Source organism: Porcisia hertigi, chromosome 20 (genome assembly GCF_017918235.1).
Source record: "Porcisia hertigi strain C119 chromosome 20, whole genome shotgun sequence".
In the NCBI taxonomy this organism is placed as follows: Eukaryota; Euglenozoa; class Kinetoplastea; order Trypanosomatida; family Trypanosomatidae; genus Porcisia; species Porcisia hertigi.
The window spans coordinates 176,352-193,306 of NC_090579.1; the positions used below are offsets into that span (position 1 = coordinate 176,352).

General features: G+C 58.2%; 6 protein-coding genes across 6 annotated transcripts; all 6 read left to right on the forward strand.

Annotated features, from left to right (window-relative positions):
- Positions 1-226: 226 nt before the first annotated feature.
- Positions 227-1,006, forward strand: JKF63_05914 (uncharacterized protein; the record flags this gene model as incomplete). Its single annotated transcript, XM_067901867.1, has 1 exon — positions 227-1,006. One exon carries the CDS (start codon positions 227-229, stop codon positions 1,004-1,006), a length of 780 nt encoding a protein of 259 aa, XP_067757573.1.
- A 1,093-nt stretch (positions 1,007-2,099) lies between these two features.
- JKF63_05915 (uncharacterized protein) lies at positions 2,100-6,128 on the forward strand (the record flags this gene model as incomplete). Its single annotated transcript, XM_067901868.1, has 1 exon — positions 2,100-6,128. One exon carries the CDS (start codon positions 2,100-2,102, stop codon positions 6,126-6,128), a length of 4,029 nt encoding a protein of 1,342 aa, XP_067757574.1.
- Positions 6,129-6,645: 517 nt separating this feature from the next.
- Positions 6,646-7,761, forward strand: JKF63_05916 (uncharacterized protein; the record flags this gene model as incomplete). The annotated part of the gene is made up of 1 exon (XM_067901869.1): positions 6,646-7,761. One exon carries the CDS (start codon positions 6,646-6,648, stop codon positions 7,759-7,761), a length of 1,116 nt encoding a protein of 371 aa, XP_067757575.1.
- A 1,484-nt stretch (positions 7,762-9,245) lies between these two features.
- JKF63_05917 (uncharacterized protein) lies at positions 9,246-11,612 on the forward strand (the record flags this gene model as incomplete). Its single annotated transcript, XM_067901870.1, has 1 exon — positions 9,246-11,612. One exon carries the CDS (start codon positions 9,246-9,248, stop codon positions 11,610-11,612), a length of 2,367 nt encoding a protein of 788 aa, XP_067757576.1.
- A 1,256-nt stretch (positions 11,613-12,868) lies between these two features.
- Positions 12,869-14,038, forward strand: JKF63_05918 (uncharacterized protein; the record flags this gene model as incomplete). The annotated part of the gene is made up of 1 exon (XM_067901871.1): positions 12,869-14,038. One exon carries the CDS (start codon positions 12,869-12,871, stop codon positions 14,036-14,038), a length of 1,170 nt encoding a protein of 389 aa, XP_067757577.1.
- Positions 14,039-15,131: 1,093 nt separating this feature from the next.
- JKF63_05919 (uncharacterized protein) lies at positions 15,132-16,949 on the forward strand (the record flags this gene model as incomplete). The annotated part of the gene is made up of 1 exon (XM_067901872.1): positions 15,132-16,949. One exon carries the CDS (start codon positions 15,132-15,134, stop codon positions 16,947-16,949), a length of 1,818 nt encoding a protein of 605 aa, XP_067757578.1.
- Positions 16,950-16,955: the final 6 nt, after the last annotated feature.

The window sequence follows — 16,955 nt, forward strand, 5'->3', positions numbered from 1 at the left end:
CGGACATGAGCTTCTCTATACCTTTTTTTTTGCGGCAACGGGGAGCCTCTGCGATTACCCGAACGCCTGCGTGAGCCCCCGTACTCCCCGTACTCCCCTCTCTGCCCTTTCTCTCTTTCACTAATATCTACTACTATTCAAAATTGTTCTCCGCAATTCACACTTGGGCGGGCCCGTGTACAGACGTAACGGAGCGGAGCCGGCACCGCTGCTGCCCATGCCATAGATGATCTCACACATCACCACCAAGTCTTCTTTACAGGCGAGGAGAGGGTGCAGGGAACCCCTGAGACGGTCGGGCCGGCGCGCCCTTTCGGGTGGGCCCTTTGCCCATCTATTAGGCAGCAGGGGCAATGCAGTGGATGATGGCACTCCGTCGACGTGCGCGAAATGGGCTCCTTCTCGAACAAGTGAAGATGGCGCGGAGGCTGACACGCTCGACATATTCCCTTACACCGATGCAGGAAACAGAGGTGGTGGTGCGGTCGCATCGCCGCCTAGCCGCCACACCCCTCGCGCAACGAAGATGGTTGGTCAATCCCACTGCCTTCACTGTCCTATCGCGTTAAACATGGAGTCGGTGTCTAGCTGGGAAGAAGACACGGCAGCTAGCACCGCACCACAGACAGAGTACTGTTGCCACTCGAGTGATGGTTTGAGCTCCGCGAACGTGTCAACGGTGAACTCCTTCATGTGCTGTGGATGTTTTCCTCAGCGGGTTGCTGCTCAACATACTGAGAGAACGGACAACAGTGCTGCAGAGGTCACACCAGTGGCTGCGTTTTATCGACTCAACGCTCGTCTCCAACGCGCGCGGCGACGGAATCGCATGCGTGCATTGTCCGCATCCTCTGGCGGTGCCACCGTCCTGCATCAACAGGTATCCCGCATTGGTGATTGTAGTGGGCATCGTGTGCGTCCTTTGCTACTTCCATCACGGTTGCCCAGCGAGCTCGCTGAGACTCACGGTGTGATCGACTTGCTGAGCGAAGATTGGTCCAGCTGAGATTTATGTTGGTGTGCAGGAGGTGCAGGAGAGTGGTGACGTATCCAGCCGCGTATTACTAGGCCCCATCACACTAGCTCAGTCGCCCCCACATATTGCCATTCGGGGGTGACACATACGCACAAGGCGTACAGGCACAGAGACATAAGTGTGAATACATACATATATATATATTTATATATATACATATATAGATATATTTTTTTTGGGGGGGGCTCTTGGTTTTGTCTCCACCCCCTTCCACATAGATTTTTCTGCTCATCATGCTCCTGCAACTTGCAAGCACAGATTCATGCGGCCTCCAAAGAGAGGTGTTGGAGAAAAGGGGGATAGAGAATGCAGCTGCCCTAGAGCGAAGAGAGGAGAGGGCGAGTGTGTGTGTCAGTACTCCAGCGGGCGACCCGCGGTTTGCGTTGTGCATGAGCGGCGGTACTCCTCTCTCTTTCACACACACTCACACTGTTCTTGACGCGGTTTCCCCCAGGCTTGCCTGTTTCGCCCATGTTCTGATCTCCTCCGTCTTGTCACTTTTTTTCTCGCCACACTGATTTGGTTCATCCCCCGTGCTAGAGACCCCGGGGTGTTTTCATCTCCTTGTCTATGAGAGATTGTCCCGGAGAGAGAGGCACTTCACCTATGCCCCCCCCCTCACACACACACACACACACACAGAGACCTTTCAGAGCTGAAAGCACAACGTGCATCTCGAAAAAAACGCGAAGCACCGCCCACAGCGTACCCTGCACCCCGCTTCATCACAGACATTTGCAGGCATCCGTACGCAAGCACATACTTTATACAGGGCATATATACGTCACACTACGCGCGTATAACCATTCATAGAACCTGAACCACCGCATACCACTCACGCGTACCGTTTGTTTGATTTTTTCCCCCCCTTGGTAGTTGTGCGTTTAAGTGGGCACGGCTCACCCTCCCTTCCCCACTCTTCCCTCGCCCCCCCCCCCTCGTCTTGGGCACGCCCGGTCTTCATCTTACGCTTATAGCCACGCAGGGAGCACTCTATACATAGGGGACACTTAGTCGCCTTCTCCTTCACCCCCCCCCCCTCCCCCTTCCCCTCCATTCAACAATGACACACATCGCGTACAACAAGCGAGATATTCCACGAGCACTGCAGCGACTGATCGACCACACGGACCGCGGCATCGAGCAGCTCTATCAACTAGCTGGTCGTGACACCGCGACTTCGACCTCAACGGTGGCTGACAAAGGGGGACTCACAATCCCTAAAGAGAAAAAAAGAGGGCGGAGGCGCCACATACACCATTGCGATCCAGACGTTCAAGGGTCATTCCACGAGGAAGGACGCCCCAATGTGGGGTGTATCGATTCTCACTGTAGCATTCAAAAAGGCAGCCGTGTCTATCCTGGCGGTGCCAGAGCAGATGCCCAGCGGGGGGCGACAGCTCAATCTTCGACCCGAAGAGCGAGAGATGCTCACTATTATGAAGGCGTTTCGGGCGACCGCCGGGATTCGCGTGCGCCTCATCGCGTGCGCACGCGACAGGTCACGGATGACCAGTGCAACAATAGAGACGACCGCTACTCCGACAGCGGTGCTGGCAATGGACAGCCCGATCTCTCAACAAGTGAAGACGACGTGGATACGTACCAGGGAGGGGAGACGGCTGAGGGGGAAGAAGATTTGGAAGATGAGGGAAGCAGTTACGAGCCGCAGTCTCTTACTCACCACCGCAAGCAGTGGCGCGCATCTCGTGGGCGCCGCCAGTCCCCTATCGCTCCTACCGCATCGCTTCTTCTCGAGTCGCGGTCGCCTGGTCAGCGACATGGGTCGCCGGCATCAACGCCTCATCGAGCGCTGGACTTCTCCAACCACACCGCGCCATCCTCACCAGCGTCTCTTGCGAAGCCGCCGCGCCCCTCGCGCTCCTCCAACTTGCATCCACCTCCATTGCACCAGTCCGGGTTTTCCTCACCGCCTCCATGGCTCCAGCGACGAGAGCATCGAGACTCCAACGGTCGTCATGTTGCCGGGGGCACCTCCTGTACGCTGTCATCGGCGTCCTTCTCCGGGCTGTACGGCTCCTCCGTGGGATCCTCACCATCGTCTATTGCAATTGCTGCAGAGGCCGCCGCATACCATGCCCACATAGCGGCACAGCAGTCCACGCAGAAGCCTGTCACCTCTTCTGCTGCGCATCGGCGGCGTTTGCAGGAGAAGCACAGCGGTACATCTTCCCCACGGCTGGCCACATCGCTCTTCATGAGTCCCGACTCAGCAAAAGGTCGAAGCCGAAACGGGTCCGGCCTTTACACCCACTTTGGCCCACAGAAGACACGCGATATCGTCTCTCCTGAGATGCTCTCACACTTTGGACGAAGGTGGGGAAACGTATTCAAGGACATGTTCACCGATCCTTCACCGTCGGCACCATCTGTGGCGTCATCCACGCCACGACGTCCAGCGGCAGCGGCGGCCGCTGCGCCAAACCTGCAAAATTCTTCACCCATGTCATCTCCCTCTTCGTCTTGCGCCCCCACAACCGCTCCCCTGGGGGAGGTGCGCGTGCGCAGCGAAGGAGCCACTGAGGGACCTCGCCCCTCTCACTCGGAGGGTATTATTCCAGATCCGCCGCTGGTCAATTCCAGTCCGCTTCGCACCATTGCCGACGTGGCGCATGTTGCACTTGGAACGTTGCAGAACCCAGTGGTCTCTGCATCGGCATCCATTGACTCCCGTGTCGTCGAGCAACTTCGATCGGAGCTCCGAGAGAGAGAGGAGGTTATGCTGCAGCTGCGCATGAGCCACGCACGGGAGGTGGCAGAGCTGCGTCAGTCCCTCACCCAGGAGCGTACGAGGATGGCGAAGCAGACGGCTGACGAGCTCGCCACGTCCTTCTCCATCAAGGAACAGCTCCTCCAGTCGTCGCTGCAGACGGAGCGGCAGCGTCTGGCGGAGGCAGAGGAGCAGCTGCGGCTTGCGCGACGTGAGGCGGCTCAGCGTCAAATGGAGCTCGAGGATGCGGGCCACGCGTTAAAGACCCTCCAAGGAAAAGTCACTGCGCTGACCAACAGTCTAAGTGAGCAGACAACGCAGGTGACGCAGTGGCGAGCGCAGGCAGAGAAGGCTGCCGCTGACCTTGCGCAGTGCGAGTCGCAGATCAAAGTGTGGAGGGCACGGGAGGTGGACTGGCACGCGCGCGAGGCGGAGCTACAGCAGCTGGCGCACGCCGCTGAGAAGCGACGAGAGCAGCAGGAGGCGTCGGCGCAGACTGCCTTGGCTCAGGTGGAGGCGGAGTTCACACACACCTCGCAGAGCTACCAGGACTTGCTGACAGAGGCGACGAAGCGCCTGGCGTGCCTTGAAAAGGCTCATCGAAAGTACAAACTACTCAAGGAATCTCACACGGTTCTCACAAACGAGTATCAGCAACTCGTCGATTCCTCTGTCCAGCGTGCGCAGCAGACAGAGGCGGAGCTTGCCTCGCTGCGCACGGAGGCGCAGGAGCTGCGCCAGCAACTGCTTCAACGAGATTCCGCCACACAGCAAGAGACCGCATCTCATCAAGAGATGCTAAGCGACTACAAGCGTCGACTGGAGCTCCAAGAGGTAAACGCCGTGGAGCAGGTAAAGACATTGCAGCAGCACGTGGACACCGCGAACCACACCATCGAGCTTCTTCGCTCGCAGATAGATGGCCTCAAGCAAGACATTCTCGAGGAGCAGGCGCAGCACCAGCAGACGCAGATGAAGGGAGCTCAGGCAGAGCTGCAGTGGAAAGAGATGCATCACGAGCAGCAGCGCTCGGCGGCGGCCTATAAGGTGCGGACCGAGGACACCATTGCGCAGCTGAAGCGACAGCTCCGCGAGAAGGACACCAAGATGCAAACTCTTGCCGCAGGTTCGGCGGAGCCCCTCCAGCGACTACGACAACAGCTCGAAGACGAGCGTGGCCGCCGCGCGCGGCTCGAGGAGCAGTTCCGTGCCTACAAGAAGAAGGCGAAGGAGGCGGAGGAGCAGGCGGCGAGCGAGATGCGGCGGGAGCAGCTGCGTACCGCGCTGCTGACGCCAGCGGCGTCCTCACACTTTCGTTTTGCCCACTCAGCCACCGCGACGCTGTCGCCGCCGAGCTCGTTTACACCCTGCCGCTCCGATGCGCGTCTCATCGGCGGTGGCGGCAGACTTGGCTTGCTGCCCGGACACCAGTCCGATGGGCCAGCTCGGCCGACGCTGCAAGTAACTGGGCGTGAGGCACATGATGGTCAGGAGGAGGGCCGCCTGTCTCGTTCCGATGGTGTGCGGCCCGCCACCCTCCCTGCATCGTGTGCCTTCGCGAAGCCACATACTTCACACCCCGAGAGAGACGGTGCGGTAGTACGACGTCACGGTACAGCCAGCCGAAGCCCGGTAACCCCGCGTGCAAGCGCTACGCGCTGTGCCTCCGAGGGGAGTGGCCTACTCCCGCGTCCGAGGTCTCCTGAGGTGCCGCCAACACCTCCATTATCAAGCGCAGCGAACTTCCCTGGCGAGGATAAAGGCGGGCGGTCAGATCCACCGGTCGTTCAGGTGTCTTCACCCAGTGCAGGCTTGGGGGCCATGGTGGCCATGGATGTGTCGGCCATCTCTCCCAACGCCACAGTTCGGTCGCTTTCTGACATGACAGGAACATCGCCTTTTGCGAGCACCTTGGTGCCCGAGGAGGGCGACGCAGGGAGGGTTTCTGGCACCGCAGGATCAGCAAGCGCTCATACTGCGGAGCCGCCGCTCTCGCTGGAGCCTCGCACCGCGAACGACTCCATCCACACAGCTGTGGTAGCGGCAAAAGGACATAGTGCTGATGTTACCTCGGCTACGCACGTATACACCGATCCTGAAGTGCAGGCGCACGAGTACCGGATGAGCACCTTCCGCACAAGTGCTTCAGAGGTGCTGCACCGCATTGCGGGAAGCCGGGAGGAGTTTCTTGCGCAGTGTGCTGCCATCGTGAAGAGCACAGCCGCGGCGGGGATCCGAGGTGCTCGGGCCGGACAGCGTTTTTCCGAGAAGCGCGTGTGTCCCAGGACACACCTCGACGGCGCCAGCGTCTCAGTGACGTCATCAAGCGATGAGGACATGATCAACGGAGAGCGTCTGTAATGATGGAGTGCACAGATTGTGGTGACAAAGAAATGAACACACATACACACACACACATACACACACACACACATGTATATATATATATATATATATGCATATATATGTGTGTGTGTGTGTGCCTGGTGGTAGCGGATGCACCGCCTTTCTGAAGTTGGGCTTTCACCCACGGCTTCGCATCGCTACTTCTTCTCCCTCTTTTGTTCTCTCTCTCTGCGCATCGTCGGTGTGCCTGTGTTGGGGCTCGTCGTTTCGGTGCTGTGACGCTCTTCCTTTTCTCTTTTCGAGGTTGTTGAGAACATCTCCTTTCACTTCTTGTAGCGCGTGTGTTTCGTGTGTACTGCGCAACCAGCGCTACCCCCCCCCCTCCCTCTCTCCCCCCCTCCCTCCCCCCCTGCAAATAAGAAGGGGCGTCCACTCAATACATAACCGCTACCTCTCTCTCTCTCTCTATCTGCTTCCCTCTCTCGTTTATTTTTCACAAGGGGTGTGACACACAGCTGCGCTCTCAAACACAATGTTAGGCGGCCGTCACTTTCAAAAGAAGTACGATAAAAAACGGAGTAAAAAAGAGGCGAAGAAGGCGTCCCAGGAGCACCTACTCGGCAAGGGGTCCTCCAGCGCTGGACACGGGGCCGCAGGGGGGGCGGCTGTCAAACGGAAGGATGTCAGCACGTTGAAGGGCCCCGTCGTGAAACACGGCGACTTCATGGCGAGTCGGGACTCTGCAAATAACCGCAAAAATGTACCGTTTTCTAGCAAAGTCGAGGAGAAGACGTACCGAAAGGAGCATCGTGTCCCCAAGTACCACAATATCCTCGACCCGGAGCGGCCGAACTCAGCCAAGGCAGCTGGGGCCAGCAGCGCCGCTCAGCGCCGTCGCGTTTTGCGGCAGAAGGGCGACGAGGACCTCCTGGACCACTTCCGAGAGCGTCTGAATGCCAGTGCGTTTCGCCTCTTGAATGAACAAGTGTACAACGCCCCGACGACGCTAGCGAGCCGTCTGCTGCGCGATGAGTCGACTTTTCGTGACTATCACACTGGCTATCACCAACAACTCGTGCAGTGGCCCCTGAACCCGTGCACGCTGATGGTGGAGTCTCTGCTAGGGGATCGCCGGGGACGGTTTCTCGCGAACAAAGGGAAGAGCATGCCGGGACACATCCCACCCTCCTGGGTGGTGGCGGACATGGGGTGCGGCGATGCCCAAGTCGCTGCGGCGTTGAAGCCGAAAGGCTACACGGTGCACTCCTTCGACTTCTTCGCTCTGAACTCGTTTGTGACAGTGGCGGATACCACGAAGGTGCCCCTGACGAACAACTCGGTAGACGTCTGCATTTTCTCGCTTAGTTTAATGGCGACGGATTACATCAAAAGCCTATTCGAGGCCTTCCGTATTCTGAAGCCTAAGCGGTTGCTCAAGATCATCGAGGTTCGGTCCCGTGTTCCGTTCCCACGCAAGTTCACCGAATTGGTCGAGGACATCGGCTTCGACCTGGACTATAGCGATGTAGCCGGGGACTACTTTGTTGCCTTCGACTTCATCAAGAGGGACGGCCAGACAGCTGCCAACACCCAGCTGCGTCATGAGCCAAGTGATGTGCTCGTGCCGTCCCTTTACAAGAAGCGATAAGGGGCTTACAGGGTTGAGGGCCTGTGGACTGGGGGAGGAGGGGGGGGAAGACAGTGTGCCCTTGAAGAGTTTCTTCAGCAGGGGAGGCTGGATGCTGATTTATCAGCCTGTGCTTGTGCTTGTGCTTGTGCTTGTGTGTGTGTGTGTGTGTGTCGTTGAGGGGAGGGAGCACCTGTACATGGGTAGCCTCTTCCTCTCTCTTCTCTACGACACGTCGCAAAGTCTGCGGGTGACGAGTGCACACACTTTTGTAATTTCATAGGGCTCAGCTTTGTCTTTGCCACTCTCTCCATGCGGTGTGCTCGGTGCTCCCTCTTTTGCCCTCCCTCCCCTCCCTCCCCTCCCGACAATGGGGTCGTCTATTTAAAGCCTTGGGTGTAATATGTTCTGCGTCCAATATATCAGTCGGTTAAGCTCTCGAAACGTGGAAGGTGATTTTTTTTTGGGGGGGGGGAGGGAACGCACGTGTTTTCATGCTCCCTTTCGCCCCCCTCTCCCTTATCTATATATCATGACGAAAGCAGCGAAGACAGTGTGGGGGAGGGCGTGTGCTGCGCTAACATGGTCTAGGTCACCAAGGGTTGCGGATATGCTCGCCTACACGCCTGCGCCTGTTCCCTCCCCCCACCCCCTTTTTCCCCCTAAGGAAGTTGTTGGGGGTGGTCTTGAGTGTGAAGCGGGGACCCTCAGGTCATCCCCGTAATGCGATGCGCTGCCCCTGCCTCTTCTCGCCTCACCCCTTTCTCGGGATCCATCCCCGAGATGTTGCCGATGGAGTGCTACACGTCATGCTGATATGCACCCAGCATATCTGAGGTTTTTTTTTGCCATACATATGCACATGTATTTCCGAGCAGCTGGGGAGCAGCGTCGCACCTCCTCCCACCCCACTATCCATAATTCTTTTCTGATCCTTCACACTCTTCCTCGTCCATCATCCTTGTCGTGGTTGTGGTCGTCTCCGAAGGACCCCACCTCCCGTTCCCCCTTCCCCTTCCCCTCCTTCTCACTATCGCTCCTCTAGGCGTACGCATATGTGTATTCATGTTCTTTGGTTTCCACATCGCCCTTCCTTCCCTCCCCTGCCCCCCCCCCTCTAGAGCAGCCGAGAGAGCCGCAGACGAACAACTGGCGTGGTTTTTCGTCTGCAGAGGGACTTTTCGAGTGCTTCAAGCGGGAGGAGGGAGACTTCCACTGACATGATCTACACACGCGCACATACGCATCCAAAACATTTAAAAGGTTCGCGCCGCGACGGAAGTCAACCGGATCGTTTCTTTACTTGATATCATACACGTTTTGAGGATTCGCACAGAGGCGAGGGCGTGCTGTTCGTCCGGCGTGACCTTCCTGGCCAGTAGCCGCAGCACCACCTACCCAGGCGGCTCTCCTCCTTTCGACTTGATAGACTTGCAGATCACCGCTAGTGATCTCTTCCCTCCCTTCCCTTCCCTTCCCCTCCCCTTTCCTGCCCGTTTAGAGACATGAGCCGACACCGCCGCAGGTTGCATGTGCGCCTGTTGCGAGCTGCTGCCGTTGCTGCTACTTGCGGCTTTACGTATCGGCGATGGAATCTGTGTGCCTCCACCGCGTTGCCGGTGTCGACGTACTGTTCAGCCAATAGCGCTGCTCATCACAGCGACAGCCCCGCACCTCGCTCTTCGCGCTGGGCGGCTCTGCAGCAAAGTACGGCGGCGGACCCCTTCGACCTCCTCGTTGTGGGTGGGGGCCTCACTGGTCTGTACACTGCCGTCGATGCGGCACAGCGCGGCCTTCGCGTGGCATTGATCGACGCGGCAGACTTGGGTGGGGGGAGTTCAACTTCTTGCATGCCTCACCTCTGTCCGGGTGCGTTCCCTTATGTGCAGCGGGCCATCCGGCAGCGCGACGTGGGCTGGCTGAGGATGGCCGGAGTCGTCCTCTCAGAGGAGACAACGTGGCTCAACGTTGCACCGTGGTGCGTAGTGGCCCCCGCCACACTGCGGTGGCGCTGGAGGGGCTGGTGGGGACGAGGCGTTTCTCGGGAAACAGCGGTCAGGTCAGGCGCGGTTGAGGGTGACCCAGCTACCCTGGCGCACGTGGTTGAACCACCATCGAAATCCTTCTCTTTATTCGCGGACGACTCGCCGCTGGCCACAACGACGCTGTTGCCTGCCCTGCACTCTTTGGAGATGGTCGAGTACGTCTGTGCAGCGATTGTGAGTACAATCATGAGTGTGTTTTGCGGACCGCTGCGTCCGAATGCGCTGCTGCCTCGATTCGTTGTCGAGGCACGTCTTCCGGGACTTGCCCCCGCCTCGGCGCCGTCCTCCTCCTCCTCTTCTCTGCAGCTGCGAGGTGGCATCGTCGCGAACGACTTCGCGCTGCGCGGAAACACAGCCGCCGTGTCACTCGCACGTACTGCAGAGGAGCTCGGTGTGATCGTTTTATCGTACGCCCCTGTGTGCGCTATCCAAGAAGCCTCTGCGTCGACGACTACAGACATGAGCTCGCCGAACGGTTGCGCGTGTACTTCGTCATGCGCTGGCGTCATGCTAGTTTCTGTTCGGGATGCATTGGCTGCGAAAGCGGCTGCCGTCTTTCCGCCAGTGCCGCTGGATCCGGCACGATTTCCCTTCTCGCTCTGGAGACGAAGACAGTGCGGCGCCTCTTCTTCCTCATCCGCTGACGGCTCGGGTACATCGCCGCGAAGAGCCCTATCGAACCAGGACGCCGCAGCCACAACACGTGTCTTCGCACGCACCGTAGTCAACTGCACGGGCTGTTGGACAGACACCGTGAAAGCCATGTACGACGGAAACCCCCGTGATGAAGTGCCAGCTGCGTTCGCCGGATATCAGGTGTACTCGTACCTGATCGCGCCCGCCAACGCCGTGCACGCTGCGCCACCGCCGCCTTTCGCAGCTCCCATGGAAGGACAGAAGGCACAACGGGAGACAGCGGTGCTTGTCCCACCGCTTTCACAGACGACTCGGTCGGCGGCGCTACTCTTCAGCTCCCCCCGCTTGAGCTTTGCCTCGGTAATGGTGCTGCCGTGGTGGGACCAGTGTGTGATGCTGGGGCCGAGCATATCTTCCTTGCCGCAGTTCCCGGTAACCGCATCGGCGGACATCCATACCGCGCTACACCCCGTGGATGGTTATGCGGCGCAGCGACAGCGTACGCTTTCGATGCTGAGCAGCAGCGGCGTGTCTGTGGATGCGTCGCGCTTACTTTCGTGCGTGTCGCATATCGTACCACACATCAAGCGACCAAAGGAAGTGCCGTGGGCTGGGGAGCTGCTACATCGGGGCTACGCCTTGCACTATTCTTCAGTGCCGCTTAACGAGCAAACCGGCCGAGTCGCCACTGAGACAGCGGTATCCCTGGGAGGACAGTCCAGAAATGCCGCCCATGGTGTTGCAGATGTTGTTCGCCGCGACGTCCCGCTGCTCCACGTGTACGGCGGTGCACCGGTGCTGGCGCGCCGGATAGCAGAGGAGGCGGTTGACGCTCTTGTGGGACACGAGCCTCCGCTTTTCCCGCAGGAGACGTGCAATAAAATCAAACCCTGCCGCACGCGTTATCTCCGACTGAACACACCGATCTCTCTCCGCACCCCTACAGTCTCGGAGCCGATGGACGCCCGAGCGCGTCTAGAATCCCTGATAAAAGAAAGTTACGCTGAGCGCTTAGTCGATGTGTTGGCCCGCCGCACACACGTCGCGTACACCAGTCCTGTCGAAGCCCTGCAAGCGCTACCAACGCTAGCGAGCGTGATGGGTGATCTGCTTCAGTGGAATGAGAGCAGGCGACGCACAGAGATCGAGGTGGCGCGGCATTTCGTGACAAGCGTGGCAGTGTCGGTGTGAATCACGTTGATGATGGTGCCCACGGTGTTGGCGGTCGCGTGGAGTATTTTTTTTTTCGTGGAGACGGACGGTGTCTATTATATTATATTATACGTTTTTTTTTTCTTTTGGAGGGGGAGTGGGGGTGTATTCCTGGTGCGTGTGTGCATCACGGGTGGTGGCCGTGTTTGGTATCCTCTGTGGTGGGGAACGACATCCCTCCCTTCCCCCCCCCCCCTCCCTCCCTCCCTCCGAACACCTTCCTCCTCCTTTTTTTTTGTCTGTCCGAGGTTTGCCTATATGGTTCGCTTGTCTTTTTTCATGCTTTATCATGGCTCCATGTGCGCGTCGTTGATTGTCGTCTTGTTTCTTGGCATGATCACACGGGGGGCACCTCACAGTTTTTCTCTCCCCTCATCACCGGCTTTTTATTTTTATTTTTTTCAATTACACGGTTCCCACCGCTTCAAAGTAAAATGTAATCTCCACCTAGCCGGAGAGGGTAGACAGCAGCACACACACACACAAACAAAAAAAAAACGGAGAGGAGAGAGAGGGAAGTCTCATGCTGACACGTGTTTTAATGAGGGTGATCGATGACTTGAATGGGCCAACCCTCACACATGTATCGGTGTGATCGCCAAGATCGGCGATTGGACAGGCATCTTGCTCTCCCCCTCCCCAATGCGTGGTGCTCCGTGATTGCAATTCGATCTTTGCTTCTGTCCTCCGTGGACGGATGTGCTGCTCGGGGCGGAAGAGGGGGCGTGCGTTGCCGATGTTGACGGTCTGGTCCTGAAGAGCCTTACGCCGGGAGGGACTTGCCGTAGTGCGCGTGCTTGCACCATTTCTGTGGTAGCCGAACGTGTCTACGCGACTTGAGCACAACATACCACCCAGTCTTCGCCGCCTGTCAACAGGGATCGTGAACCACTCCAAGGGTCGGAGACCCTTGCCACCGGGGTGATTGACATTAGCTCTGGGGAGTGACCTTCGAGGTGCAGGCAGGTGTGTGTGTGTGTGTGTGTGCCGCAGCGGTGCGACGGTGTTGTCGCGCCACATCTGGTAACGGCTCACGCATGGGCAACAAAAAATCCAGGGCTGTTTTTTTTTTTCTCGCACCTGGCGGCTTTTTGCCGGAATCTCAAGCGACCGCGTCGAGTGGAAGCGAGCTCACGGAGCTTTTTCGCTTATCTATCCTTCTCCTCTCCTCTCCTCTCTTCCCCCCCTCCCCCCTCCTTCCTGAACACACACACACACACATCGAGACTCGCCAGATGATCAATCTTTCCCTTTATCACGAGCACTACGGGGTGCGCTATGCCCCGCGCGGGCTGGCGTCGTGGATTTTTTATGCATTTTGTTTGCTGGCCATCCTCATCACTCCGTTTTTTATTGGTCTTTCCATGCATAACTTTTGGTTGACGGTGAACTACTTTTACCATATGCCAGAGGTGTCCTTCACGGGGAGATGTGCGGTGCGTGTCAGCACCGTTCTTGGCAAGGAGTATCTTTGGACATGCTCCGACCTCTTCCACGGCGAGCTCCAGGCGACCTCGCTGAGTATTCTGCCGTACTTCGCCACCTTCGAGGAGGACGCGAATTTCGACGGAAAGATCGACATGGTGCACTTCTTGATGAGCTTTCCTCTCGGTGATGTGCTGGATGCAACTTCTCTCTACGTACAGAGCACCACCGGCACTGGTGGGGGTGCCGACGCACCGACTTCGCAGCGTGATGCTGTCCTCGAAGTCAGCTTTCTGCCTGAGTTTGTGTACTACATCAGGCATTACTTGATCAAGGTGAACATGACCGCTGCACCGCTGCTGCGATACCGACGAAGCCCCTTGCAAAAAGGATTCGGCAACGCCACAGGGACGCCCCAAACAGATACTCCAGTACACGGGGACCCATCCACGACCATTTCGAATACCTACAGCTGGAGCGGGGCACCGGTCTGTGCGCTCACGAAGGCTGACATGCTCTTCCACACGACACACAGTCTCATCAACTCTCCCTCTGTTGCTTACACGCAGAGATACACGTCAAGCCCCCTGCAAGAGCTCGCGCGCCAGCCCGCAGACTTGCTCAATTTGCCGCAGTTCGCCGGGCACTATGCTGCTCGAAATCAAACCGTTGTGCTGCGTCCCTACGTGGAGACTGATGGTGGACTCGATGTGCTCCGCAACGACGGGGGTGTCGTGCGTGGGCTATGGGACGATCTAGACGATTTGAACACCTTCACATGGTACGTGCAGCTGCGAATCCCGCCGGCGGAGGTGCAGTACGTGCCATCCTTCGCCGAAGCGCTGAAGTGGGGGTGGGTTCAATACTTCGTTATCGCCTATATTTTTCAGTGGATCCTGTGGAAGGTGCGCATGGTGCTGGTAAAGATGGGGCTGTTGACTTCGCGGGCTTTCTTTAGCACCATGAGGCGTCAGTACTAGCGCGCCTGCACCGTGGGTGGGTGGGTGGGTGTGGGTGGGTGGGTGGCGGGCTCGTTGTGTCGTCTGTGCACACTCCGTTACTCAGACATGTTCTCGGCACTGCTCTGGTGGCCAGAGAGGGGGAAGGGTGTGTGTGTGTGTGTGTGTGTGTGGCAGGGCCACGCGGGGAACGCCACACCCGAACTCTAGCTCTCAACCGCAAAAATGAGGGGAGATTCCTTTCCTCCTCCTCTCTTCTCCCCCCCCCCCTCCCCCTCCCCCTCTCCCTCTCTCCACCTGTTGGGGAAGGATGAACTCCTTGCACACATCAGGATACATGTATAGTCCTAGAGGTTTGCGTAATTCAGGCCGGACACAAAACCAGCAACAACGCTCATAGAAAAAAAAAAGAAGCATCAGTCTGTATTACTCGGCAACAGGTCCACCTACACAGGCGCCCACACACTTCACTTGGAGACACTCACCCCTTTGCTGCATTTGCTTGCAGGCGGGCCAGGCTAAACTCACCGCCTGGATTGCTGCTACACTGGCCACCATGGCGGTCTTCGCTTTGGGCGAGGCGAACGTCGCCTCTCTACAGGCCCTCCCTCCCTCCCCCCTTTTTTTTCCTCGTATCACTTCTCTCCATTTCCACACGCGCTCACGTATCGGTTGTGCAGCCCAGCGTCCATATTTGCTCCTCCGTTGCTCGCCGTCTCCACTTCGCGGGCGGGGGATGGGGGGAGGAGGGAGGAGGGGGCTCTCCGACAAGGTACCTTCGGCGTCGTCTTGGCGCTGGTCCGACTGACCGAGACGACGCTCGGCGTCGTCGATGGTGTCAGTGGGGATGCGCACACGTGTATGCGATGGGAACAAGGTCGCACAACAGCCACCCATGCAATTGGCTAGAGGCACACCCCTGTTCAAAACAATCTCGCTTCACCACTAATTTGTGTGTTCTCTCTTAGTTTCTTCCCGTGCCCTCCTCCCTTTGTTGTTGTGGTGGTTGGCGGGCGAGGGTGTTATCGTTCGGGTATGAGCCAACCACCACCACCAAACACACACACACACAGACAGAAAGCGGAAGACGGTTCACAAACACAAGCATCTGTAAATGGCGATTGTGGTGGTACTCGTTGGGCAATGCGGCAATCAGCTCGGTGACGAGCTTTTCACACAGCTAGCTTTGTGCACTTCCTCTAACGCATCTTGCCCAACAGCGACACCGTCTAGGTCCGCTGCGAGCCCCTCGCCCTTCTTCGCGCGTGACGGCAAGGCCCGCTGCATCCTTGTTGACACGGAGCCGAAGGTCGCCCTTGGGGTGCAGAAGCGACACCCCGACATCATTCGAGCTGAGAATGTGATTTATGGCCAATCCGGTCGTGGTAACAACTGGGGCCTCGGCTACTACGGTGTGAGGACGGAGCAGAGCAAGCGCACAGAGCGTAACGCGGCCGTGCAGCGGGCCTTTAAAAATCTCGGACGAGATCAGCGTGAAAAGGATGACGGTGTGCTGAGCAAGGCTTTGCAGGCTATTCACCACGAGACACGCCGCACCAGCGACGTTGAAGATGAAAGCGGCTGCTTTGAGGCTATTCTTGTCCTTCATAGCCTCGTCGGCGGTACGGGGAGCGGTCTGACGTCGAAGCTGACAGCGCGGTTGCGGCTCTACTTCACGGAGCCTCCGCCTGGAGAGCAAGTAGACGAGGCGTACGAGGCCCGGATGAGGCGCAACGACGGCTTCGACGGTGGCGTGTATGGGGCACCGCGAAGGGCGCGCCATTTGGTGAACATCACTGTTGCTCCCCAGGCGCTCGGCGAGGTGGCGACCCAGGGGCTGAACGCCGCCCTAACGCTGCAGATGTTGCAGCGGCATGCAGATGCGGTCTTGCTTCTACGCAACGACGATGCAATGGCACCTGGAGAGCCGAAGGGGAGCAGCGTGTGCGCCGGCGCGTCTCTGCTGGCCCGGTGCGTCACCTTCAAGGAGGCCAATGAGATTCTTGTCGCACTGTTGCTGCCAGTGCTGTGCTACGGCCGGAAGCCCGGCTGTATCACGCGCCTTGTGATTCAGTGTATCCCTCCCTCTTACCGGCGAACAACAGGCGGTAATAAAGTGCTGACGCTACTGCCCACGCCGCAGCGTAGCTACGCCACCATGTCACAGTGCATTCACCGGGCAATGTTCTTTGTGGTCAACGGCGGCAGGACCTTCATGCCCGGGTACGTGCCAACAGTCCCTATTGACGAGTTATTGAGTCGTACAGCTCTTCGACTATCCGGCGGCGGCAGCAGCAACAGTGTACGGCCTAGTAGCGACGAGAGCAGCTTGGGGAACCCGCGAGGGTTTGAGGATATCAGGGGCTCGCAACATCGCAACTCCGATCAAAGCCGCCGGTCACTCAATCACCGTCGTGAAAAGGGTTTTTGCGGCGGCCTTAGCGCTGGTGCTGCAGCCGCTGCCGCATCCAGCCTCGGGCCACAGCGGCGCCAACGAGTTGCGCTACCCTCGGCTTCCGCCTTACCATCACAACGGTGTGCGCGGATGCGCGGCGGCAACCGACGGCTTGGCAGCTCCGACGATGATGAGGGCGAGGACGCTGGAGGGGGAGGCAGGGAAATCGAAGAGCTTGACCGGCGCGTGTATCTGGAGTGCCCCACGAAAATCCCATCAGCCTTGTACCAGCACTACTTGGAGCTGTCTCGTGCACCGGTGACGAAGGTCTTCGAAGAGCTCGATGGAGTGCTGGTACTCAACCAGGCAGTAGAGCTGAATAGGCGCGTGCTGTTTCCCCTCCTTCGGTCGGCTGCACTGAAGGTGTCATCTGGCGCCTTCATGTCTTCTTACGAAGACGTCGGCGTGAAGGCGGAGAGTGTGCAGCAGGCGTATCGTGAAGTGGCTGAGGTGTTGGCAACATCAGAACAGCTCTAGAGCCGA